Below are 26,460 nucleotides of genomic sequence, written 5' to 3' on the forward strand. Positions count from 1 at the left end.
TCTCGGTGAAGCCAAAGGGTTCACAACAATGCATAAGCAATTGTCCGCACAGTAGGTAGAGGCTACTGTTTGTATTAGGTTGCTCACCGAGGAAGCTACTATCTAAATGAGTGCTAGAATACTAAGTCTATATACTGCTTCCTCCTTCGCTGTCCATAGGAGTGATGGGAGTGGGCGTCGCTCCCGTCGCTCTTAGTCCGCTAGGAGTAGTCGTTGTTCCCTTCCCTCTCTTCTTAGCGCGAAGCTAAGGCTTTACGCTCCCTTCGTGACTGGTTGCGTCTTTTTCCTAAACGATTAGCCTAGGGCGGTCTCTTCCGCCCTACTAGGCCACTATATATAGCTATATTCGTGATATTCATCTATATTTGGCCGTGATACAAATAGCTTTATAAGGACCTAAGTTGGACCCCCCTATTTAGACCACCTTATATTTGGACCACTTGGCAAATCTTAGCCTACAAACTCACCTATCTTATTCAACACTATATATTATAGTCTATTTAACTCACTACAATATAGGAAACCTCTAATTCTACACTTTCTAACCTGCTCTCTTTAGCTAGAGTCATCTATATATGTGACGAAACCATAGGCAGTCCTGCCTCTGAAAGGGTTCGCCGGTCGAAGGTAACTGCTGGTCGGACTGTAGGTCTCGGTGAAGCCAAAGGGTTCACAACAATGCTTTGTCGCAATGTTTGCACAATAGGTAGAGGCTATTGCTTGTATTGCTCACTGAAGAACTCCCAGAGTCCTCCAGAACGAATGACTATATACTAGCTAGTCTTGGTCCGCTCACCATGGCTCACCAGTGAGCCTAGATGATCCTGCTCATCCGCTCACCAGGTGAGCGGGCGCTCCTATATATGCTCATCAGAGCTGCGAGCGCTCTTGCATATCCCTGTGTGCAATGATTGGCTGCGGACGTACCCTTGTCCGCTCCACCGGGTCACTGCATGTGGTCAAATCGTGACAATATAGCTGGCCTCAATCTACACCTAGTGGATCTATTTAACTAAAGCAAACACTTTAGTTAGATTAAGAACTATCTTCTTCCTCCTTGACGGCTAGGCTGCTTCCGACTATGCCTTTAGAGCTTCGTTTTCCTATTGTAAACGAGCCAATTCGAAGTCCTTTTTAAAAGCCTTCTTAACTATTTTAAATAAAAACCTATATATAGAGAGGTCTTATTTCTAGATAGCTAGGCTATTTAGTTAACTATATAAGTTTAACTTCTTCTATAGTATATTAAGGAATATTTAACCTATTTCGCTTCTTTCTACAATAGGTAAGATAGTGGAAACGGTAATTACTAGAAGGATAATGGAAGCGGCCAAGGCCTACAGGCTACTGCCTGACGAATAAATAGGCAACTGGGAGCATAGGTCCACCAAACTAGCTATACGTCTTGTTGTAGCCTAGGTTCAGAAAGCTTAGAGGCAATGGGCCATAGCCTCTCTATTGCAGCTAGATTTGACGAGGCCTTTGACTAGGTCAACACATCTAGCTACTAGCTACGTTACCAAGTCTTAGGTTCTCATAATAGCAAGTAGGTTAGATCTAGTCGTAGCTAACTAGCTGAAAGGCCACTTTTCTCTTTGATAGCTAACAAGCTCCTAAAACTAACATAAGAGCTGGAGTGTCACGGGCATAACCCGTGCCATGTAGGGTTAGGGTTAGAGTAGAGCACGAGAGATGTGGAGCCCTAATCGGGTCCACAGATGCGGTCTGTGCGCAGTGGCCGCTCATAGGGACTTCCCTGCGCCACTGCGTCTCCCATCTTCCTTTCCTCGTGCAACCATAATTGCAGTATCATACCCCCAACATTGGTCCCGTGAAAATAAGCCCCCCCTGCACTACTACTATCTGGCTCCTTTTCTTGCGCCATCTCCCCAATCACGGCCTTCTAGTCTAGTAGATCCTTTGCATCTTATACCGCAAGCGATCCTCCAAGCTGCATACGTGTTTTTTTTTGGCTCTCCGGTGCTTGCTTAGCGCCTTGTTAGCCTTGTAGAGTGAAGAGACCTCGGCGCGAAGAAGAGCCATCTAGTGCATTATAGCTATCATACCTTTAGTAAGCTAGTCTATAGTAGCCAACATCGAAGTCAAAGAGCTATTTTGATGATTGGCAATGCGAGTCTTGATGAGCATTGACTGTAAGTTGGCTTTTTAGGGGTTGTATAGTATCTGGAAGACCTAAGATTATATAGTGCCTAGCTGTGAGGTTAGGGGTATTAGTATACGAAGCTTGATATCTAGCTTTGAAAGTACCCTCTCTAGGTTATATAGTACAAGGCCGGCCCCTATAAAACTGCCCTATATATTTCTCTTAGTGATAAAGGCTAAGAAGGCTATACAAAAGACATAAAGGAACTCAAGCTTGGCTTATATAGTGTTATGAACTAACCTACAGAGGCCGGTGGGGGCCGACCTGCATGGTCGACGGGCGGCGCCCGCGTCCAATCATTACGAGTCGGAAAGGACCAATGAGGATTAGGGAAATCAGGAACAACGCCAAGGAACATTGTTCCAGATGGAACAATGAGAACAACAATTGTTCCAAATGTTCCAGAGATCTAGGTACGGGATACCTAGGGGAGGAAGCTATATAGTTCTACTATTCTGCCACTCATTCAGATAGCTAGCTTCCTCAATGAGTAATTACAAGCAATAGCCTCTACCTATTGTACAGACATTACGGCTAGCATTGTTGTGAACCTTTTGGCTTCACCGAGACCTACAGTCTAACCAGCAGATACCTTCCACCAGCGAACCCTTTCAGAGGCAGGACTGCCTGTGGTTTCGTCATATATAGCTAATATACGCGCGTATTAAGTCCTTGATCTAGCGACTATACGCTTGCTTTAACAGCTTAAAGCAGCTAACATTAAATAGCTAGAGGAGGTAGGAGGAATGTAGAGGCATATAGAGTGTGATAATATTGTTCTACTAGTAGTAGAGCTCAAACTCGGTCGAGTAGTGGCTTTCGTGGCCATTGAGGATCAACAACCGGTATTTACCCTTTATCTAAGGCGCTATATAGTAGTCGAAGTGCTTGATCCAATCAAGGCTAACTACATTAATAGTCTAGCTATTCTCGGTAGTTGCAATACACTAGTCGGCTAGGAGGTTGCACTCGGTATACCAGTTGGCGAGGTAGTACTATGCAGCTAAGATGATAAACGGAGAGATAGCCTAGCCAAGGGCATTGACACCTTGGATCACTATTGCCTATTTGCAGTTGCTAGGCTAGGCTAGCCTTATCTTGCTATAGCCATCTGAGGTTATAACTACTATGCCCGAGAAGATAATGCCCATTATAAACCTAGTCTTATCAAAGTTATAGATATTGTCATCTATAATGCTATACTTAGCCTTAACGTTCCGTATAAGGCCAAACCATTTGGCAATAACCTTTAGATCCTTGTAGTTGGCCCTCTAGTAGTTATATCTACGTATATAACATGTCTGGAGCTCTGGCTGGCGTTTAATAAAGTTATATGCCCAGAGCTTACCAATAGGGGGCGTATTACATACATATAGCAGTTGGGTTAGCCATATCTTCCACATTACGTAGTCTCGGCGGAAAAGCTCGCTCAGATAGCTCAATTATATACTGAACAAGAGCCTTCTCTTCAGAATCGGTGAGCTGGCGCGAGTTGGGTGTAGTATCGCGTCGTACAGGCTAGCCCGCTAGTCGGTCTTACAAGGTTGTTCGTCAAACGTCGTAGTACTTCGCTGCAGCCCTTATCCTTAGTTTTTGGTCTTTTTATATCGCTTTGAGGACTAGGTTTATCCTAGCCTCGTACGAAGAAGAAGACATGTTAGGTTGTGAAGAAAATCTGGTTTTAAGCGCGAAAGTGACGCATCGCGGGTAAAGTGGCCGGCTCGCTTATATGGCCGGCTCGCTTATAAGATACGTTATGTGATAATAATGGCGCAATAACTTCTCGTCGAAATTTGAAACTTGTTTTAGGTATGACCATGTCCTGCCTCAAAGGCACCTGCTGGTGCGCGCATTTGCGCCAACTCGCCTAACACTTTCAACACCGGCGACCAACGAAGCGTTTCGCCTGTGGTGGCGTTGTGCCACAGCGCCCTCCTGCACAGCAGGCCCAGTTCAACTGCAGTGACACGGCGCACGGCTTTCTCGACTAATCCGACGGGAGCCCGAGTGTGCGATCTAGCATGAGGGAAACAGCTAATTTTTGGCTCCAATGTCGGCAACGGCGCGACCGACGATCCGACTTCGACGAGCAGGACAGCAGCCACAAAGCTCGGCTTTAGGGGTAAGTATCGATAGACCTTGCCCCAGGTGCCCTGGAAGGGGGCGACCGTTAGAAAGAAGGCGGATCCGTACCACCCAATGTCCGCGACCGTGTGGAACTCGTCGGTGATCCGGGGGATCGCGGTCGAGACGATGGTAGTATCGAGCGAGATGAGGAAGCGCACCAGTAACAAATAGAGCGAGTGAACTATCTTGCTTTCTCGCCCAGTGTACCTGCACTCCTTTTACAACTAGCACCATCAATGACATTCTCGGCTTCTAGTTATAGTAGATGTTTTATAAGGGATACTAACCCGGAGCATCTGTCGGCTTAAGCGCTATTCTAAAGAAAGACCTAGATTAGTGCGCGTCTTGATCTTAATATTAAACCAAACGGCCGGGGTATAGGCAGTAACTAACTATACCCCTACTCAAACTAAGATCTGATCCGTTCAGTATTATAGGGCAATTAACCTAGAACTTATAGTTCTATTTAGGCTAAATACGATACCTAAAGAGGTATAATAATCCTTAAACCCCCCTTATATTCGGAGCTAATATCCATTAGGAACTATAGAATGCGACTTTGGATAGAAATATCGTTTTAAAAATTTGGCTATAGTCTAAACGGCTTTAATATATACGAAAGGGCCCGTCAAGGTACTCTAACACTATATCAAGGGATATATTAGGTATAAGCTAAAGGTATAAGTAAGAGGTATTAAACCATAAAATGTCCTAAATAGCCTCTATAGTCCTCTATTGCCGTATAATCTAAATACTAAGCCCTAGTAGTCATTACTCGTCCTAGGCAATCGCAATAGTTTAACTCTTCCTTCTTATAGCCAGCCTTCTAGTGCCCTACGTGCTTGCCGCACCTACCCCTAAGCCTAGGCCAACCAATAACCTTGAAGCCTACTTCGATAGGACCGGCTTCAATAGCTGGTCAGAGGGCGGTAGCAACATCTGATGTATCAATAGCCCTAGAGGCTCGTTCACGGCGAACTAGAATAGCAAAGGCGGATTCGTCTGCAGGAAGGGATAGAATAGGCAAGGCGCAAGGTGAGTCCCTCTCTCTTACCGCATAATAATACTACCTTAATATATACAAACCTTCTAATACCTCTGCCTCTGCCCTAGAACCATCAAATATAGCGGCACCTATAACGCCACCAGCCCAGATTACCTCGCCATCTACGGCTAGATATAGAACCCGCTTATCAAGTACTATATTGTCGACTTGTACCTAGAGCTGGCGCCTAATAAGCTATAGACGTTATAAGGCGAGTTTATATCAGACGAGGGCATATATAAGGTCTTTACTAGTATATATATCAATAAGCCCTTAATCGAGGGCACCCGGACCTTCTAGCAGAACTAGTCCATCTATAAGGAGAAGTATATCAGGGGTACTATTATAATAATGAAGCATTTCGAGGAGTAGAAGAAGCAGGGAATAAACCTAGGCCGGTATAACTCGGTCATTGTAGCTGTAGAGGGGTATATAGCCAACGGAGGATAGGGAAGCACAGGATCGGCAAGCATAAACATCGAGTAAAATACGTCTATGGCAATAGTTGCTGCTCGATTGCCAAGGTATAGTAGTCTATACGACTCTACTATAGTTATATATATAGCTTTTCTACTGTTTGGTTTCTTAAGACACTGAGTATTTACAACTAGAACTTGAATATCAAGTATAGATTGGAACCTACCTGTCTATAAGCATTAGTTTTACCACTTGCCAATGTGTTTGCCTAAGCCTTCGATCTTCACTTTGTTAATATATATATATATATAGGTTCGACGGTAAAATGAAGTCGTAATAAGTGCCTTCTGGCCCACTATATATAATACTATATTATAATATGGCGCGCCTGACCATCCGAGCGACCCTGGAGTAATATTGTTATAGCTGCTAGACTGGACGATCAAATTAAGCACCCCTAGGAATCAAGGGCTAGAGATACCCTAGGATCAGAGGAATATACTAAATACAATCCTAAAATACACCAAATCTAAACAATATAAGCTTTATATCTTAGTCTATGTTTTTATTCCTCTTAGCCCGGCCATTGGCCACTTTCACTCCTCTAAAGTTATCTGAGACTACTATTACTAGCCCCTTCTATTTAAGTCTTCTAAATCCTATAAGCCCAAGAGAAATCCTAGAGAGGCTTACTGGCAGGAACAAGCTATTTCCTATAGTTATCTATCCTGTCTATAGAAGGCTGAAGCCGTATAGACGGTAGGTATAAGGCCCCTAGTATAATAGTATCTATATATATCTAGTTTATATATCTCCTGCAAGGTCTTAGAGATCCTCTACTACTATAGCCGGCATGCCCTTTATTCCTGGCCCCAAGAAGCATAGTAATATAAGAGGATAAGTAGCCGAGACTGCTTCGCTATAATATCTGTCCACCCTTGAAGATAGTGCTAGAGATGACCTATAGTATCGTGGTTTTGCTAACTTACTAGGGTAGAGTTGAAATTCTTATTAAAATAAAGCTTCTTTTTTGCCTCGCTATCGGCTGCCTACTAGAAGGTATTATTACGAGTTGGAAAGGTGTCACGAATTAACCAACGGCAGGCTGCAGGGCAGACGGCCGTATGTGGGGACGCGGGGGCGTCCCGAGCCAATCATTTGGACAACTAGGCGGACCAGTCAGAGACAGGCAAAGGTGCTAAGGTGCCAATACCGCTGAGCACTCTGCAGGATGTAAGCGATCAGAGTGATCAGGGGCATATCACGATGAGCACCTGGGTGCTCATCGAATCGAAGTACTGAGCACCCAAGAAGATAGCTAGTATATAGTCACTCGTTCTGGAGGACTCTGGGAGTTCTCCAGTGAGCAATATTACAAGCAATAGCCCATACCTATTGTGCAGACATTGCGGCAAGCATTGTTGTGAACCTTTTGGCTTCACCGAGACCTACAGTCCGACCAGCAGTTACCTTCGACCGGCGAACCCTTTCAGAGGCAGGACTGCCTGTGGTTTCGTCACACGTTGCTCACTCCCTTTGACTCTGTCACGGTTCAGATCGAAGGTACCACCGACCATCATGGCGCCCCAGACACCTAGCACCCCGGAATCCCAGAGCCAGGCCGCAACCATGCGACAGATGCAGCAGGCTCTCGAGACTCTCAACGCCAAAATCGCCCAGCTTGAGGCCGAAAACGGCCATATGCAACAGCTCGTCAACGAGGCCTACAACGGCAAGCCCAAGGACAAAGCCAAACTCGAAGCACCCCCCAAGTACGGAGGCGACAAAGAAGGACTCGCTGGATTCCTTACATCCATGAGGGCCTACCTCAAGTACTACCCGGACAAGTTTGCGGACGAATCCGCCAAAGTCATGTTCATCTCCTCGCGGCTCGAGGGGAAGGCACTTCGATGGTTTGAACCCACCCTTAAGGATTGGCTAACCAACAGTGCGGACGCTCAGGACGATTTCACCATTGAAATTTTCAAATCATACGACAAATTTGAACAGGAAATCCAGAAGGTGTTCGGAGACCATGATGAGAAGCTCCACGCGCAGGAGCGACTCGCACGCCTGAGGCAGACAAAGTCGGCGGCTGCCTACGCCATGCAGTTCCGCCAGGATTCACTTCGGTGCGAGATCAATGACGAAGGTCTTATGCAGTTGTTCTACGATGGCTTGAAGGAAGAAGTCAAGGATGAACTGTATCAAAAGGACCGACCCGACACGCTTGACGAATATATCGCCATGGCTATCCGCATTGACGACCGGATTTATGCCAGGCGCCAGCAGCGCAAGGGACGCGGAACGCAGCCTACATTCGTCAAGGCAAACGACAAAAAGAAGCGACAGTACCCCAGCACGTCGCATGGCACCCACGCTGGTCCAATGGACGTGGACGCCACCCAGCGTGAGGATAAAGGACGGAAGGACAAGTCCCAGGCCACCTGTTTCAATTGCGGCAAGAAAGGGCACTTCAAGCGGGAGTGCCGCAGCAAGAAGAACTGGAAGCAGGTGCCCGGCAAGGAAAATGCCACGATCGACAAGTCAACCCGCGTGGTTGAAGTGGCTGCGGCAAGCTACACCGAGGATGACTTCGACGACGCAGTTGACCGAGGCATGGCTGAAGGAAGCATCGATGACTCCTCTCGGTCAGGAAGCAATAGCCCCCACGTTACGTTCGAAGAACCCATCACAGGCTACGACATTGCCGCCGCCGCAGCATCACAACTCGCAGAAGGTTGGGGATTCCAGTTGACCCAGAATGAAGAAGGTCAATGGAGGACACGACAATCGGACAACGAACCCGTTGGCCCGAACCCCATCTTTCTCGCCCAGCGCCTTCAGGAGGCTGAAGAGGAACAAGCCGAGCTTCGAACAATTACCCGAAGACTCGCAGAAGAAAAGGCTCAGGCCATGAGCCAACTAGAATTCGTCAAGGCCAAGTTGGTCAGGGTCCAGGAAGAGCACCACTCGAACTTGTGGGATGGACCAGCACAGGACCTAAGCCAGGGCAGGGGGAATAATGGAATCAAGAACCCCGAGGCTGAATACCAGAAGGCCCAGAACCAGCGAAGACTCAAGGGGCAGGAACCACAAGATTGGGACACTTTTTGGAATAAGAAGCCGTACAACGGCGTCGGGGACAGCAACGCGGTACGCATCTGGATTGGATTCGGCCCGCGCTACGAACCCCACGAACAAGACGCACTTCGACTCCAACCCCAGCGATACGACCACGTCCCATGGTTCCAGTGCATCGCGCACGAATGCCGATACCATTTTCGATCAAAATTCGACAACGACTTTTGGCCCGACAGGCCTACCGACCAAAACGGAGAACCTCGACCAGTCCCGTGGGTTTGGGACGCAGGGACCGGCGCCGACCAGTCCCTATGGAAGGTCGAAAGGACCAACGCATACGACAGAATCAGGGTGACACCGCGAAGAACCCAGCCAGAAGACTGCCAGCGGTGGCCCAATAGCACTCGACAGTGCAAGAGCCAGGATTGCTTAATCCATATGCAAGCGAAGCTCCAAGAACATCACGAACGCAAGACACATACACGAAGATGGATGACGCCTCGCGAACGACGAGAGGAAGGAAGAAGAGCCAACGAAATTCGACAATTATTCGAAGAACTCCCGAGACTTGGACCGCAGGACGGCAACCAAGAGGCACAGGAGGATGGGGACGCCTATCCAGACGCCAGGACGGAGTTGGGAAACGGCTCAGGGCCCTCCGAGGGGCCCGGAAACCACTAAATCCATCACAACAACGACAGATCCGCGGGTGCAGGAAGAACCACGCAAGGAAAAGGATCTACGACCTCCCAGCGAGCAAAAAGGAAGCCGCTGCGATTCAGAACGACAAGCCCGATGACAGAATCTGGGTTATGGCATACTGGAAAGGATTCCAAACATTGGCACTGGTAGATGGAGGATCTCAGGTCGACCTCATCTCGCCAACACTTGTCAATCGACTTAGGATCCCGTGGAGGATCAAGAAGAAACAGCACATCGTTAAAGGACCATTCGACACCCAATGGGTACGACGGGAAACGGAACCACTTGAGATCACGGTGGAAGGGAAAACCACCAGAGTGGTGTTTGACATTGTTGAAATGGGGCCTAAGAAGGACATGATTCTAGGACGCCCATGGCATCGAGACTACGACCCAGACATCAGTTGGAAGGGAGGTGGCCACCTACGACCTCGGGAACAGAGGCCGTATCCGACCAACGAGATGGAAAGCGCAGACGACGGATCGCAGCAGGGAAGATCGCCCCGGAAGGCGGCCCCTATGGATCCACCGCAAGAGACGGACAGTGCCAGGCAGCGCACTACGGACTCAGGAAGAGGCGGCAGTCACCAGGAAGAACAGCGGGAATCGGCAAGACCAGGCCAGAGACGACGCCACTTGCGACGATGCCCTCGCACGGCTCAGAGAGACACAGACGACATCGAAATCGCTGTCATCTCAATCGATGAGACCGGAGAATTTGAATTCCAGGATTGGGTCACCTGGAGGGAAGCGGCCAGTATCACGGCCGGAGACAAGTTCTCGTACTACCGGAGTACAGAGAAGAACGCGGAAACGGGCAAAATCCCAGCGGAATACCAAGGACACCCGGCGTTCGAAGCAAAGCATCTTAAGGGGCTACCAGACCATGGACCTTGGGATCACGAAATCAAACTCAAGGAAGGAGCCCAATTGAAGTTCTTCAAGGTGTACCACACCAACGAAAAACAAGATGCTGAGTTAAGGAGATATCTTGAGGAGAATCTCAAGATAGGGCATATCAGACCATCGACATCACCGGCGGGCTACCCAGTCCTATTCGTTCCAAAGAAGGATGGGAAGCTTCGGATGTGTGTGGACTACCGACAGCTGAACGGAGAGACGGTAAAGAACCGGTACCCCTTGCCACTTATCTCGCGGCTTCGAGACCAGTTGGCAGGCGCCCGTTACTTTACTCGCCTCGACCTTCCAACAGCGTACGCCCACATTCGCATCAAGGAAGGGGATGAATGGAAGACAGCGTTTCGCACTCCCTACGGCCATTACGAGTACCTCGTAATGCCCTTCGGATTGACAAACGCACCGGCAACCTTCCAGGCGGTCGTTGATCATGCGATCCGCCCATTCCTCGACCGATTCGCAGTCTGTTACCTAGACGACATCCTCATCTTCTCCAAAACACTCGAGGAACACAAGGAACACGTGAGGGCAGTGCTAAACGCACTCCACGAGCATAAATTGTCAGTCAACAAGGATAAGAGCGAATTCCATGTTACGGAAACAGTGTTTCTCGGATACGAAATTTCGCCTGGCAGAATCAGGATGGAGCCAGCGAAGATCGAAGCGATCAAAACATGGCCACGACCAACAACGACGACAGAGGTGCGAGGATTCATCGGATTCGCCAACTTCTACCGAATGTTCATCAGGAACTTTGGCGACCTTGCACGACCATTGCACGAACTCACGAAGAAAGACATCGAGTTCCGGTGGGAAGCCGAGCACGAACAAGCGTTTCAGAAGATCCGCGACGCAATCATCGCCGATCCAGTGCTCTGGTTGCCAGACCCACGGAAGCCATTTGAGGTCGAAACCGATGCATCAGACTATGCAATCGGAGGACAACTTGGCCAGCGCGATGAACATGGGAAGTTACACCCAGTTGCATTCTTTTCGAAAAAGCTCGAAGGACCACGACTCAACTACCCAATCCACGACAAAGAGTTGCTAGCCATCATCGAAGCCTTTCAAGAATGGAGACCATACCTCAGCGGCACAACCCACGAAGTCCAGGTCTATACAGACCACAAGAACTTGCGGTACTTCACTACCACCAAGGTGTTGAACGGACGACAGACTCGATGGGCAGAATTCCTTTCAGAGTTCAACTTCAAAATCAATTACAAAAAAGGCTCGGAAAACGCACGGGCAGATGCGTTGAGCAGGAGGCCAGATCACTTCAGGAACAGCCAACCAGAAGCCTCGCCACCATTACTTCAACAACAGCCAGACGGTTCCCTACGGCACGCTCCCCAACCGATGGAAGATCTCGATGACGACACGCTTCCACGACAGGACGAAGATCCCGGCACACAACCTCTGCAACCGTTTGAAGAATGCTGCGCAGTCTTCAGGGAAGAACGGCTAGGAAAAGACTTCCAAGACCGGAAGCAGAACGATGCAGACGAGAAGGCAGGCATCTCTTGGAGAGATGGAGCGTTATGGTACAACGGCAAGGCCTACGTCGCACCACAGGATCAAACGGAATTAATCAGGACAATCCACGAGTCAAAACTCGGAGGACACATGGGAATCGCCAAAACAGTCGCCAAGGTTCGGCAACACTACGACTTCCCAGGACTCAGGACCAGAGTCAAGACTGTTGTGCAGGAATGCGACCTCTGCAATAGAAGCAAGTCGGCACGGCACAAACCATACGGGTTCTTGGAACCATTGCCAGTTGCAGAACGACCATGGAGTTCGGTGACGATGGACTTTATCACCAAACTACCGCTTTCGAAAGACTCGACTACCGGAACGAAGTATGACAGCATCCTCACTGTGGTTGATCGACTCACCAAGTGGAGCTACTTCTTCCCATACAAAGAATCATGGTCAGCAGAGCAACTTGCGGATACGATCTATCGGCACATCGCAGCAGTTCATGGGTGGCCGGAAGAATGGATCACAGACCGAGACACCAAATTCGCATCAAAGTTCTGGCAAGCGCTTATGAAGCGTTTGGGCACGAAAAGCAAGCTTTCAACAGCATACCACCCGCAGACAGATGGCCAGACAGAAAGGCTCAACCAGATCGTCGAACAATATCTCAGGACGTTCGTCAACTTCCAGCAAGACGACTGGGTTGATCTATTGCCAGCGGCACAGCTTGCATACAATACAACGCCAACGGAGACAACAAAGGTCACTCCGTTCTTCGCGAACTTTGGTTACGAAGCAGATTTACGCCAGGGACCAGATGTCACGGTACCCAGGGCAAAAATCAAGGCGGAGAAGATGCATGCACTGCATGCAATGCTAAAAGAAGAACTCGAGTTCGTCAGACTCAGGATGAAGGAGTACTACGACAAACATCGGCTCGAGGGACCTCGCCTTGAGAGAGGAGACATGGTCTACCTCATTTCCCGGAATTTGAGAACGAAACGGCCAAGCCAGAAGCTCGACTTCAGAAAGATTGGACCATTCAAAATCGACGCAAGAATCTCGAGATCCAACTATCGACTTTCGCTACCATCAACGATGAAGCTACGCACCAACGTCTTCCATATCTCGCTCCTCGAACCAGCACCCAGGAACGCACGGGTTGCAAAGGACATCGAAGCCGAGGACGAAGAAGAAGAATGGGACGTTGAGGAAATCTTGGATTCACGAATAGCCAACGGAAGGCTAGAATACTTGATCAAATGGCTCGACTTCGGGCCAGAAGACAACTCATGGGAACCAGCAGAACACCTCAGCTGCGCAGAAAAACTAAGAGAATTCCACCGAAGGAACCCAGACCGCCCAGGAAGGAGGAAAAACGCAAAAGCTGACCGTGTTCTGGGTGACGACTTGCACGACGTCATCCCATACCACAGCCAGCAGTAGCACAGATGGGATTTGAACCCATGGTCTCCCAGAGCAATCACTCGGGTGTGATAACCAAGCTACACCACTGAGCCATTTCATTTGTCGGGAAACAGGCAACAAGAATCAGATTGAGAACCCCAGGCAGGAAAGAGCGGCTGCAGGCAGCCACGCTACAACACGACACGCACGGCAGGCGCGACCAAGACCCGACCACCACCAGCTACGAACCCCCACTACCTTGAGAAACCGGAGGGCTCCCACCACCAGAACCCTGTGGAGCCAGAAACGAGGGACCTCCCCCAACAACACTCCAGTCTATAGGAACGTCCGACAACCAGTTGGGATCCAAGTGATCCGACGAAGCAGGACCTGGAGCAAGGAAATCCGACAAAGAAGGCGAAGCGGTAGTACCTAGGGACGCTGCTGCCGTGCCATCCGAAGGCAGAGCGGCCAGGGAAGCCTGCTCCGACTCCTCCTTCTCCTCCTCGTCCAACAAACGAGACTCCCGACGGAAGGCTGCACGAGCCCTCTCCTCCAACGCCCGCGACTGTTGCTCCAAACGAAGTAATTTGCTAATCGTGGCCCGACGCTCGGCATCAAGACGCTCCTTTTCCTTAATAAAAGGACGCACTACGGAAGTCAGCAAGCATGGGAGCAAAGAGAAGCGGCAGACTCACAATCTACGCCATGGACATCGCAGTTGGAACGACCTGCCTTGACGCAAGGAAGGCAACGTTCGTAACGCTCATGAGCAACGCACTCCAGTTTCTTCTCGTGGCAATAAGTGCAGGAAGGCATGATAACACCGGTCCGCGCGAGGAAGCGCACCTGATCGCGACGACGGTCAGAACTCGTTCGTTTCTTTTTCTCTATACGGTCAGGCATGATGACGACGATGCAGGAGGGAAGAACCTACTAGGGCGAGACACAAGGAGAATAGCCAGGGCTGTTGGTTATTTCAGGAACTTGGTCGTCGGGGCGTCGACCCTAGAGGAGGGGCATCGTGTCACGAATTAACCAACGGCAGGCTGCAGGGCAGACGGCCGTATGTGGGGACGCGGGGGCGTCCCGAGCCAATCATTTGGACAACTAGGCGGACCAGTCAGAGACAGGCAAAGGTGCTAAGGTGCCAATACCGCTGAGCACTCTGCAGGATGTAAGCGATCAGAGTGATCAGGGGCATATCACGATGAGCACCTGGGTGCTCATCGAATCGAAGTACTGAGCACCCAAGAAGATAGCTAGTATATAGTCACTCGTTCTGGAGGACTCTGGGAGTTCTCCAGTGAGCAATATTACAAGCAATAGCCCATACCTATTGTGCAGACATTGCGGCAAGCATTGTTGTGAACCTTTTGGCTTCACCGAGACCTACAGTCCGACCAGCAGTTACCTTCGACCGGCGAACCCTTTCAGAGGCAGGACTGCCTGTGGTTTCGTCACAAAAGGGACAAAGAAAAGATATTGTGAGTTGCTTGCTGCTGGTTTCTAGTTGACTATAATACCAATACCTTAGTCTTCTAGGCGGCACTCTAAGACACTAATATAGTATTCTAAGCCTATAGTATAAAATTCTTTTATTTTCCTAAGTCTGCTATATAGATAGACTTTCCTAACTATAGGCAGGTACCCCTGACTATAGGGCAGTTATGGGTGTTCCTATTATAGCGACCTATAATAACACCTATAAAGACAAGGAATCTAGTAATACCGGTTCTTGTATTATAGTTAGTTCGAGTAGTGGAATTTAGGTGGTTGAAGTCAATGGGCTTCAGTAGGTAGCAAGGGGGTCTGGAAGTAGCGCTATATATTCTTCCAATACTATATAATGCTAAGATCTTGGGACTATTGAAGTGGTTGGAATTAGGCCTGCTTAAACTCTTCAACGGAGGTATTATTACAGAAGCTATAGGAGGCTTATAACCTATAGGACCGAAGGGCATATTAAAGTCGTAATATCTTATGTCCTGGCCAGGGCTAGTTGGCTAGGGAAAATCCTATAATTAGATACAGGGCATAGTATATAGGTGCTAGTATACCTAGTAAGGTAACCTAGCTATGGCTATATCTGGCGTTTTATCTATATATCTATCTAAGGGGAAGAAAAATTAGCTTTTTCTTTCTTTCTCTTTCTTATTCTCCGTCTCTAAAGCTGGCCTCAGTATATAATTATCGTATATGTTCATATATATATATATATAATATTACTAAATTGCTGGTACATCCTCTTCTAATAAGCCGCCATCTAAGACAATAAACCGGCCTATCTTCGAGAGGCTCCAGAAAGAATATAATATTATATTTACCGACGAATGTCCTTCCAATCAATAGCCCGACAAGCATCGAAAGATATTTAAAGCGATTAAGAAACTTAAGGATTTCAAATATAATATATATATAGTTAGCCGACTCATAGACAATAATAAGACTATAGCTACTACCCTATAAAACGCCTAGGTAAAGCGCTAGACAAGACGCCTTATTGATAAAGTAAAGGATCTTATATCTAGAAATAAGGCGACCAGGATACTAGCTTATAAGCCGGCTCGTCTTCTGCCGTCTGGCCGCCGAGGTTACTTGGTAAGAAATCGTCTAAGCTAGATAGTTCATAGACGAGCCCGACTTAACTAATATATCTTATAGTAAGAGTTACCGTAAGCATAGCTGGCGATCTAAGATTAAGGCATCGCTAAATGGTTAAAGGCCAGCTGCCAGCAACCTACGAACGAGGTAGGAAACCTTAACTATTACCGCTGCCCTATTATAATATAGCGGGTTAATAAGTAAGTAGGGGTTATATACTATTCGGCGTTGAATAACTACCCTAAACGTATTTACATCTTGCCTATAAGGACAAAAGGGTTAGCCTAAACCGGCTATTTATAGATAGGTCGGACGATATAGTAATATACCCGCCTAATTTGGCCCGATAGTTGCCCTAAGACTAGAAACCTGATCGGATCTACGGCCTCTAAAAGATAAGGAACATCGAGGGACTAATGCTAAAGAGACTTCCCGGCGGCGGCTTCCTCAATGACGTCCTACAGAAGCAGCCGCATTTAAACCTCGGCGACGCCCTTTTATTTCCATTCCTTATCGTCGAAGCCAAGTCAGGCATTGCACCGGATGACTGGCACTTGATCCGGCTGCAGATGGCATTCCCGATCTATACATACCCCAATACGCAGCAAAGCCTCCGATTAGCCACGGCCCAGTGATCGAGGTGGACTTCGGGGCCGCTTGTTTGGTTCTTCATGAGCAAAGGCGACGATTGGAGAGTCTGTCTAGCCTACCAGGGCCCGGCTCGCACTGCGCAATCTTCGGCCCGCCCTGGTCATGCTACCGTGGGTTTCGAGTGTTTTGCGTGTGTCTGTGAAACTCGGATTCCTCGCTAACTCGCTCGCAGAACATAGTGACGGTATGGACCGGTTGCATCACTAACTGCGATGTCGCGCTTCAGCTATTTCTAATCGTGGATTACATGTCCGACTGGGCCCGGGACGTCTACAGGACGGCCGTCATCGGGGAGATGAGGACCCTAGCGGCGCCCAACACAAACCTTCCCACAGTCTTCACCGACACGGACATATTCTCGTCCAGAGACGTGGTACTCGATCCCGACCTGGTTGCCGACTGGGAGAATTCCGACGAGGTGCCGGAACAAGATCACCGCAATCCCCAGGGCGGCGTTCAAGTGGCTGGTCATTGCTCTTGGAGTGGTCCATCATGCCGCTCTCATAGAGTCCAGATTCCGGGCCCTCTTCCTCACCCAGGGCAACGTTCATACACTCGTCGACTATACAAGTAACTACATCCGAGAGTCCTTTATCTGCTAGATTATAAGGCAGTTTTCGCCCAACTCCGTCCGTCCCGTTGCCCTCACGCCCGACCAGATCAGTTCCATCGAAGAGCGGTGGACCGGCCACTCACGGCTCAAGGCGCCATTTCATCTCACAGACAAGAGGCTTTATACCGTCTACGATGTCAACTACTCTCTGTTGCCTTCGTGGGACCAGGTGCGGGAACTCTGTCTCATCGCAATCGAGGCGCAAGCGTTCGACGCTGGTCGCCAAGTCCAGGTTGAAAGCAGCCGCAAAGAGCAAGCCGTCTGCGGAACCCAACAGCGCGGTATTGGACAACATAGCCTTGCTCAAGAGCGCGTCCGTTGAGCAAAACCTGCTTGCCTGCACCTCGAGGGCGTGCGGCTACGTGGAACAGCAGGTCATCCAGTTCATCAACCAGCCGGCACCGATTCGTACCTGGATACAACTTTCACAAGAAAAGGCAACCTCGAGCCCGATCTCCCATTTTTCCGCACATCTGGGTCGTCCGAGATCCAAAAGGCGGCACCCCAGAACGTGGGCGGCGCAGCGACTCTCGCCGACGACGACCTGGAGGTTTCGAACCAAGGCGCCGTCTTAATTTACGGGGATTGCCATCGTCATCTCTCCGGCCAAGGCTCGCATCTGTGTTAATCTTGTCAGGGACTCTCGCGAGCGGCCGAACCAGAGCGAGCTGGGCCTGATCATCAAGCGTACCTTCGAGGACCACGACGTCTACCACACCACTCGCGATCACGGGACGTTGAATCCCTGGAACGTAAAACAAAGCCGTGACATATGGAATTTGACATGTTCCTACGGCGTGTTCTTTTCCTACGGAAGAAGCAGCTTCGTCAAGTGGCTGCGGAAGCTGGACGAGCCGCTCTCGACAAGGCAGGTCTCTCCACGCGGACGCCACGCCACGGGCCGCGTCATGTTTGAGCGGGAATACAGCCCCTGGCACGACCCCCGTCTCATTTACAGGATCTACTGCCGCGAGAAAAAGAAGTTCTTCAAGCGGCTGTTTGTGGCCGAGGTCACCGCGTGGGCGAGGATCGCACAGGAGCGCATCCGCCAGGGGAATGACTGCTACCCCTTGTGCGCGACCGTCGACCCATATAGAAGAGCGGGTGACAGCGTCCTAGAACTGCTTGTGAAGTGGAAGAGTGGTAGGGAGACATGGGAGCTTTACGAGGACGTGGCCCAGTCGGAGAGGGAGGCGCTTGACGAGTATGAGCGTCTTCGTGGACAGGTTACTACAGATACTGTCTGAGAGTTTGCCTCGGTTGCGTAATAGCTTCTTCCTGCGCTACCTCGTGACACTAAGTAATCCTAAAGGAGAGGATTAACACTCCTAATCCACCTCAAAGAAGCGAGACGATTATTATACCGTTATATCAAGCCGAAGGGTACGTTCGCGGCAGGCAAAATAACGAGCAAGTAAAGAGAAAATGGATTCTAACGTATAGGGGAAAAGGAGGGAGAGAGGTCGCGATGGTATAAGCGACCTAGGCTAGTACAGAGCCTCGAAGGTCGGACGTAGTTTAGTTCGTATCCCCAATAGGGAACAGGATCCTGGCGCCGAAAACACATCCCCATCGCGATGCCGGGACGCGTTCTAGAGGAATCGATGGGTGTGAACGAAGTAAAATGGGCGACGCCTTCCCGACCTCCGTCGCCGACGCCGTTTGTAGTCATTATAGAGGCGGCCCCGGTCCGCGAACGCGAACGGGATCTCGTCAAGCAAACGTGCGTGTAAGCGTAAGGTCGGATCTGCTGAGTCAGCAACTACAGTTGTGCAACGCGGGAGATTTTGCTTGTTGGCAGTGTTCCAAGTTCTATATCATTAGGTGCCATGGAAGTATATTTCCCCTTTTCCAGCTAATGTCTCTACTGCATCATTACGGGTTTATCGCGCCACTGAATTGACTCCGATCACTATGCCGAGCCAATGGAGCAAATTCGGGCTTTTTGCGCGGCTGCGTGAGCGAGTAAAGGCTGCAAACTCAAAGCACGCCCATCAGAGTGATGGCACGGTTGGTACAGCACCTGCAACCAGCCTCGATCAGCGACCGTGTCCACAGCAGCCCGAACCCGACGTTGCAATCACCACCGACACCTGCACTGCCACCGCCGTTAGAGATTTCGTGGATATCGATGTTCCCGCTGACGACGATTCCATCGACATGTCCCAGCGGGCCCAGCCTGGTTCGTCACATGCCAGTCCGGCGCAGCTGACGCCCGCCGCGAGTAGGCTAGAAACACTGCCCTCTGAACTAAGACTCCAGGTTCTCGCTTACATTCGCGACCTGGATGATTTGAGGTCGCTCATCCTCGCGTCGCCCGTCATTTACCAGCAATACCGTCTAGATCGGAAACATGTGCTGAGCCGGGTGCTCCTTTCCACCCTCGGCAGCATGCTGGTTGATGCCCACGCCGTGCAGAGGTCTGCAACGCTTTATAGTCCGCCTCGGCCGCTGGCCCCGGACGCAATGCGGGACTTCCTTCACAGCTACATTTCGCTGCGCTTCGCGGGGCCCGAACTGGCGCTCGAAGACTGTACCCTAGCCGACCTTCTCGACATCGCAGTCTTCCACCAGTCTGTCGCTCGACCCCTATCGCTGAAGTGCGCAGCCCTCTTCCTCCAACATCTCGATCCTTCCCTCGAGGTCGGTAGTCTGTCCGATGCAGAACAAACACGTCTTCTACGGGCCTTGTACCGCTTTCAGCTTTACTGTAACCTCTTCGGTCAGGGGCCCAAACCTAGACGATACCGCGCAATGCCCATGCTTGACCCTACCGAGACACTGGCCCTCTTCTTTAGCAACCTTAACCCCTGGGAGGTAGAGGAAATTGACTGCATCTACACCCTGATACGGAATAAGTACGATGCAGTCTTCGATGCCTCCCAGTGCGAAGGTAGGTCCCCATTCAACCCGAACATCATGATAAATATCAACCTCGGGCGCCGTCGGTACTGACAGCAACACCGCACGTTAGCAGCTGACCGCCGGCTACTGAGGGAAGGCACTGCCTTGAGGGGGATCCAGCTGTTCTCCCAGGTCTTGGCAACCCACAACCACGAGGAGCTGGTCAAGACGATACAGCGATACCAGGTCCCGTGCTACACGTATGAGCATGTCCTGAGTTGGGCGACGCAACACAGCAGACGAGCTCTCTACGCTTCCGAAGGTGATCTCGCCGAAGCTCGTAGGGAGAAGCTCGTTTTTGCCGGCGACACCGAGGACGGCCCGCCGCTCGCTTGGGTCATTGGCTGGCGCGGAAGATATGTAAACGCCTACGGACCCATCATTCCTGCCCCTCTGAAGACATGGGGTCATGTATTCTGGGATCGCCGCCGCTTAATCGAGAGCAAGGGGAAGGACGAGGTCCTGCTCACGAGGGATGGACAAGGTCAAGCTACATAATGCGGCCACCTTAATCAAGTGGGAGGTTAGTGAATCTTGGGCTTTGGAAAATATGGGCTTGATGATTATTATACTACGAGTGAACACCTTAGGTGTGTCCTACAGTGGGTAATACTAGGTAGGTCTGAGTCAGCAGTTAAGTTACTGTTGGACTACTAAGGCCTTATCGTCTTTGTGTTCACTGTGGCTTTCAAGCCGTCCCACCCTATAAGCCACAGAAGTGGCTTACCTGGGCATATCTAGATTCCTCTCTCTTACATATCACGAATTCAGCTACCTATCTTCATGCCTGTGATCTCTGCATACTGCAACAGTTACCGCCGGGAACTCACCCTAGGTATTGTACCTAGTCTCTCCTTTACACGCTCAGAATCGCCTTCCATACTAGAAAAGGTAGTGGTAAGTTATGGGCTTTCTCTCCCACCTACCTACCTCACATGCCGTTTCGAATTCGTGATTTCGGCTCGTCGCTGATGAAGTCTGATCATCCTAGCACCAGACCTCAAAATGGTTTGCGCCCGATGCCGCGAGGTGCTGCAATGTATTGTCAGTGATGATGATACACAGACAACGGGTTCCGACACCGTAGAAGGACAGCAACTTCGCGGCGACCAGAGTCACAAGCCGGACGAGTGGCCCGGGATTACACCATCCGACGTACCGAAGTCTGAAGGAGGCCGTTGCCCAACGTCGCAGCCTTTGCATTGCCGTGTGGGAGATGCTACCCCCCAAAAATAGAAGCTTCGTCATGCAAGTCTCTTCGCCGCACAAGGGCAGCACTTCGTCGACCTTGGAAGAAGGCTGCACCAAGTTCGACTGCACACGAATCACCGTTCGACCACAAGGGCTACCTCGACGGTTTTGGATCAAAGTTAGCTGCCCTCTATTGGCTGGGCCCCTCATTCCTGCCTTTCAGTGGGTTACTACTATAATTGTTGAGTCCACTGATGGTAAGATGCCTTTCATGCCAGATCCCGATGCCCCGACTAGCACCACAACCAGACGCTAGCATATACCCCGTCGCGCTTACTAACAATACCCGATCTCCCGAGACCTTAGACTTGGCGAAGTAGTGGGTTGTCAATTGCGTCCGATACTATAAGAGGTACAATACTATCTCCGGGACCGGCCTTGGTATCTAACCCACCTTCTTAACTTATGCCGTATCAGTCATAGTAGCATAGAACCGAGTCCGGAGCAAATAGTAGCGCTTATAGAAACGGTAAAGGTAATCCCGACTAGGTGATTTACAACCCTATCCTATCGCCAGGACCCGACAGAGTAACTCCGGCTTATAAAGCGCACCTATCCTTAACTAGCCGAGGGAGTATTACTAGGATCGCTACCCTAGCTTATATAAGATGCTATCTTTGTCTCGCTCGAGCTAGGTATCCGCTACCTTCAGATCGATTTGCTCTGTATCTAATAAGACAAGGATAATATAACCGACTAGCAGTGTGAATTTATACTTATAAGGTCTATCTTAATACCTTCTAGGTAGGTGATATAAACGGCTGCCTTAAATCGATGTTTAGCCCTAGAGACTAAATTATCTTTCTTCTATAACTTATTAAACTAAAAATTAGTGATTGTAAGGATAAGACGAGATTATTTTATATCTATAACCTTAACTATTAGTATAGAAGCGTCCCCCGAGTACTTGTAAATACCTAGGCCTAAGTTCTCTAAGAGTGTTTTCTCTTACCTTATATCTTTTAGTTTAATAATAGTCTAGGAATATCTTAAGTAGGCTGCTATAGAAACCCGGCTAGAACATATCCTAAGCATGCTTATAGGCTGGTACCAGCTACTCTTTAAGAGCTTGGTCCCTAGTGTTTAAACAAAAGGCGCACGCGAGAAGATCCAAGTTCTTAGCCGACGTCAGATATACCTGGACTTTCCTTGTTAAAGAGTACACAGCTTGTCTTCTGACTGTCCCTAGCAATAGCCTCATTGCTATCTCCGGCATTGTAGAATATGTAGGTACCCTCTAGCAGGACGACTACGTGGCTAGTACGTAGCGGAGTCATCTCGAGGGCGAGCTTTGTTGGTTCGTGGAGAGGTCCGACCTCGGAAACCTAACACGATCTCCGAACTATAGCGCTCATTCCCGGTCTTAGGGTGCGATAGATGGCCCGGTATAGCTGGGTCCGCCTATAATCCAGTACTCACTCATCTTGAGTATTAGACGGGTGATTTATAGTGCAGTAACAGGCGGGTGCCTCTGTTTGCGTGGTCCGTTTAGGCAGCTGCAACTTGTCGCCAATACCCTCGGCCCCAACCACCCATACCAGAGGGACATTATCTTAGAGGGCATTAACGTCGCTTGGCCTGACACGCGGCCGTGGCACAGAGTGGACGTTCGTCTCGACACCTTCTACGACGATTGTGCAACTTGCATGCTGCTTGCGATGTTGGCCGCGAATTACAAGCATGAGGAAAACGCCGAGATCACCAGACGCGACCCGTCCCCTTGGGACGGGGACATGGATATCTTGCTCCTCAAGCTTGTCGACAGGGAGAAAGCCATCTTCGAGCGCATTAGTCATGCCAACTCGTGGCTCTCGGCCCTGAAGGAGGTAATACTAAAGATACAAAGACCAAAAGACGTTCCGCCGCTACCGGTCTTCCTTACGGGGACAGGGTGTACTCGATCTGTGTCGTTCAGGATGGATTCTACTAGCCGCACACACTCATATTCACTGCTACTCTCAACAATAACGCGGTGTCAACTTGTTACCTAGGCAGTAGTACGCAACCGCGCACCTAACCGAGTCTGACAAGCACCGCTGCCTACCGCTTCACCGAGTGACGCCAACCTTCCATTGCTACTAAGTACAATACCTATCCCGCGAAGAAGCCAATACAAGTGCTGCACGTGTATCGTGCATACGTCCAAGTACAAACTTACGGGCATCTTACCACACTTAAGGCGATCTTACCGTACGCTTATAGTAAATTACCGTACTGAAGAATATCTTACCATCCTGAAGTACCGTCACCGAAACTCGAAGTTCCCGCAAGGCAGTAAACCTACCATGCCATGGCGAGAGACTCAGCAGACCGCATCCCAAACCTGTCCTGTATTGGTGGCGAGGAGTGATAGACAATTTTACCTTAAGCTTAAGTCCTATAGCTCGCTGATTCACTCCTCCCCTTGCTTAAGGGGACGGTGGACGGATAGGCTTCGAAGTGAGGCTGTTATGGATACACTAAGCATATTTCCGTATTGAATGACTCCACAACCTTGTGACGTCACCACCGATCTCGAAGACCAAAAGTCTCAACTTGCAAGCCACGGCTTACTTTCCAACCCAATACCATACATCAAGAAGCCTAGTAGTATCCATCCACAACGGACAAGATCATGCCGTTCAACTTCTCCTTCTCTAGCTCCGCCTCGGCCGTCGTCGTAGGCTCCGCTTCCGCCAACGGACACGGCGCGATCAAGGGATGGGCTTACAAGCACGAGGCGTACTCGAACAACGACGGCTCTGGCGTGCGAACAACTAAGCAGAAGCTGGGCGAGCCGCCCGTCACGCAGACCAGGATGTACGACGCCCAAGGCCGGCCACTTCTTACCGACGGTGCCGGCAGGCGGACGGGTCTGGACGACAGCGTCAGGCGCATTGAGGATGTCACGGAGGATCGCCCTTCAACAGGCTCGGTGAAAGTGGCAGAGAACTAGCGGAACCATTTTCGTCTCCGATGCCACGGGGTCAAACGCGCTTAAGCAGATGGTGGTACATTGCGTCGGTGTTGCCAGTTCATCCCTGCCCCTGTTTGATGAATTTCACGAAGATGCAGCTTGGTTTATCAAGTTAGATCGTCGATTTGCTCGGATATGCTTCAGCAATAATAGTACCGAACAATGGACAAAAAAGGAGGCCAAAGTCGGTGGCGGGCGTTATGGAAGGCGTTTGAACTGGCGACTTCAGAGGCGGGTCATCAGGAGAGGTGGGAGACTCCGAGCCAACACAGGCTGCGGTCTTATCACCTGAAACAAGGTCCACTCTCGCTCGAGCCATGTCAAGGCAAGGCACAACAAGCCTGCTGCCGGGCGAGTCGGGTCATGGAGAAGGCTTGACTGCCCTATCAGCTGCCTCTTTCTCGAAGAATATCCGAAAGGGAATACTGCTTTCACCAACTACCGCAAATGGTACCGCGGAGATTGCCCAGGATCGGCTCACAGGCCCTGCTCTCGAGGTCATCGCGTCCGCCTCCCAGGTTGCCACGTCGCCGCTAGGGGTTTCCCGCGGCTGGTTTGCTGGGGAGCCGGCGCTCCGGAGGCACCTGCTTCGAGGCCCAAGAGTAGCAATCGTTGATGAGTGTGTAGCCTATTAATCTACTTGCACTGAATCCGAATGAGTGTTTCTTCCGTGTGTAAAATGCTGTGACTTTGCGTTGCCTTATGTATCTTGCTGATACTTAGTCTGCCATCGGACCGGCTGGGTTATTGCGCTTAGGTCTACATAACCCCTGTCTTTTACATTAATACGACATATTTTCCCCAAGCCTTGTACAGCCAAGTTACAGCCAAGTTATAGCCAAGTTAGGATACTTGTGGCGCGGCAGTGTGGGATGAGACCAGCCGAGATCGCGAACACCTAGAGCAATGTTTGGGGGGGAGGCGGGGTGCGCTTGATTGGAATGTAGATATTAAAGGGCTATATAAGGTAATGTAGACACGCGGATCACATATAATGCAAGGTAACTCGAGAATGAGAGTTTGGCGATCTTAGCTTCCCTATTCTTTTCGGCGTTAACTAAGCGCTCTACTTTTTTCTTAAGTATATCGTAATAATTTAGGGCTTCTATATTACTCTATTTATTAATAGATATTATAAGATCCTCGCACTACTCACTCAGAGATGCCTCGAACTATAATGGGTACCGGCTAGGCTAAAGGAGGCTATAGTTATAGTGCTTCCAAAGCCTGGTAAAACCCCAGCTGACTATCTTACCCCCGGAGGCTACAGGCCTATTTCTCTCCTTCCTACCATTAGCAAGGTAGTAGAAATAGTGGTTACCAAAAGAATCACGGAGGCAGCTGAAGTCTACGGCCTACTACCCGACGAACAGATGGGCAACCAAGAACATAGGTCAACAGACCTAGCTATACGGCTTGTGGTAGCCCAGATCCAAGAGGCCTGGAGATACCGTGCTACGGCCTCCCTATTGCAGTTAGATCTAATAGGGGCCTTCGACCGGGTAAATCATACCCGGTTACTGGCTACGGTCTGGGACCTTGAGCTCCCGCAGTGGCTTGTAGGTTAGCTACAGTCGTGGCTAACAAGCCGGAAAGCTACACTCTTATTCGACAGCCAACTTTCCCCGGAAATTAACATCCAAGCTGGAGTGCCACAAGGATCACCACTATCACCAGTCCTCTTTATACTATATATAGCCTCGCTATATAAAGTACTAAAGGAAAAGCACCCTCTGGTTAGCTTAGTGGGATTTGCAGATGATATCAACCTCCTAGCTTTTGGAAGGGACCCCTATATTAACTGCCGGCAACTGGAACAAGCCTGGGCTACATGCCTACAGTGGGCTAGATCCTACGGAATGGAATTCAATGGGGCTAAGTTAGAGCTGATCCACTTCAACAAAGGCCGAAAACAGTGGTCTGAACCACTACAACTAGCCAAATCTAGCCACTCTCATGACTATACTATAGTCAAACCAACGGCTGCGGCCCGGTTCCTAGGGGTCCGGCTTGACTGGAGGCTTTCTTAGAAGGCTCACGGAGCTAGCATAGCCACTAAGCTAAGAACCTAAGACTTTGCCCTATCAAGGATAGCAGCTAAGACCTGGGGCCCAGGGCTAATCAGGGCTCGAGAGG

The 26,460-nt window shown here is 49.8% G+C and overlaps 4 protein-coding genes and 1 non-coding gene across 5 annotated transcripts; 3 read left to right on the top strand and 2 right to left on the bottom strand.

Annotated features, from left to right (window-relative positions):
- Positions 1 to 4,230: 4,230 nt before the first annotated feature.
- B0T15DRAFT_372189 (uncharacterized protein) lies at positions 4,231 to 4,443 on the bottom strand (the record flags this gene model as incomplete). Its single annotated transcript, XM_062864210.1, has 1 exon — positions 4,231 to 4,443. A coding segment is annotated over one exon (213 nt), but the record flags the coding sequence as incomplete, so codon positions are not given.
- An 8,938-nt stretch (positions 4,444 to 13,381) lies between these two features.
- B0T15DRAFT_t67 lies at positions 13,382 to 13,458 on the bottom strand. The gene has a single exon. It is a non-coding gene; the product is annotated as a tRNA-OTHER (tRNA).
- A 3,162-nt stretch (positions 13,459 to 16,620) lies between these two features.
- On the top strand, positions 16,621 to 18,502 carry B0T15DRAFT_550331 (uncharacterized protein; the record flags this gene model as incomplete). Its single annotated transcript, XM_062870243.1, has 6 exons — positions 16,621 to 16,710; positions 16,773 to 16,784; positions 16,827 to 17,060; positions 17,215 to 17,494; positions 17,588 to 17,763; positions 17,825 to 18,502. 6 exons carry the CDS (start codon positions 16,621 to 16,623, stop codon positions 18,458 to 18,460), a joined length of 1,428 nt encoding a protein of 475 aa, XP_062724111.1. The 3' UTR covers positions 18,461 to 18,502.
- A 542-nt stretch (positions 18,503 to 19,044) lies between these two features.
- B0T15DRAFT_410673 (uncharacterized protein) lies at positions 19,045 to 20,902 on the top strand. Its single transcript, XM_062865380.1, has 2 exons — positions 19,045 to 20,106; positions 20,188 to 20,902. Exons 1-2 carry the CDS (start codon positions 19,128 to 19,130, stop codon positions 20,613 to 20,615), a joined length of 1,407 nt encoding a protein of 468 aa, XP_062724112.1. The 5' UTR covers positions 19,045 to 19,127; the 3' UTR covers positions 20,616 to 20,902.
- A 2,124-nt stretch (positions 20,903 to 23,026) lies between these two features.
- B0T15DRAFT_490921 (uncharacterized protein) lies at positions 23,027 to 24,303 on the top strand (the record flags this gene model as incomplete). The annotated part of the gene is made up of 2 exons (XM_062866734.1): positions 23,027 to 23,194; positions 23,980 to 24,303. 2 exons carry the CDS (start codon positions 23,027 to 23,029, stop codon positions 24,301 to 24,303), a joined length of 492 nt encoding a protein of 163 aa, XP_062724113.1.
- Positions 24,304 to 26,460: the final 2,157 nt, after the last annotated feature.

Source organism: Chaetomium strumarium (genome assembly GCF_033439665.1).
Source record: "Chaetomium strumarium strain CBS 333.67 chromosome Unknown B0T15scaffold_2, whole genome shotgun sequence".
NCBI lineage: Eukaryota > Fungi > Ascomycota > Sordariomycetes > Sordariales > Chaetomiaceae > Chaetomium > Chaetomium strumarium.

What these genes read in the sequence shown, in the direction of transcription:
- B0T15DRAFT_410673 (XM_062865380.1), top strand. Translation starts at nt 19,128, where the DNA reads ATGCCGAGCCAATGGAGCAAATTCGGGCTTTTTGCGCGGCTGCGTGAG. An exon ending in CGATGCCTCCCAGTGCGAAG is followed by an intron (nt 20,107 to 20,187) that starts GTAGGTCCCCAT and finishes ACCGCACGTTAG; the next exon opens with CAGCTGACCGCCGGCTACTG.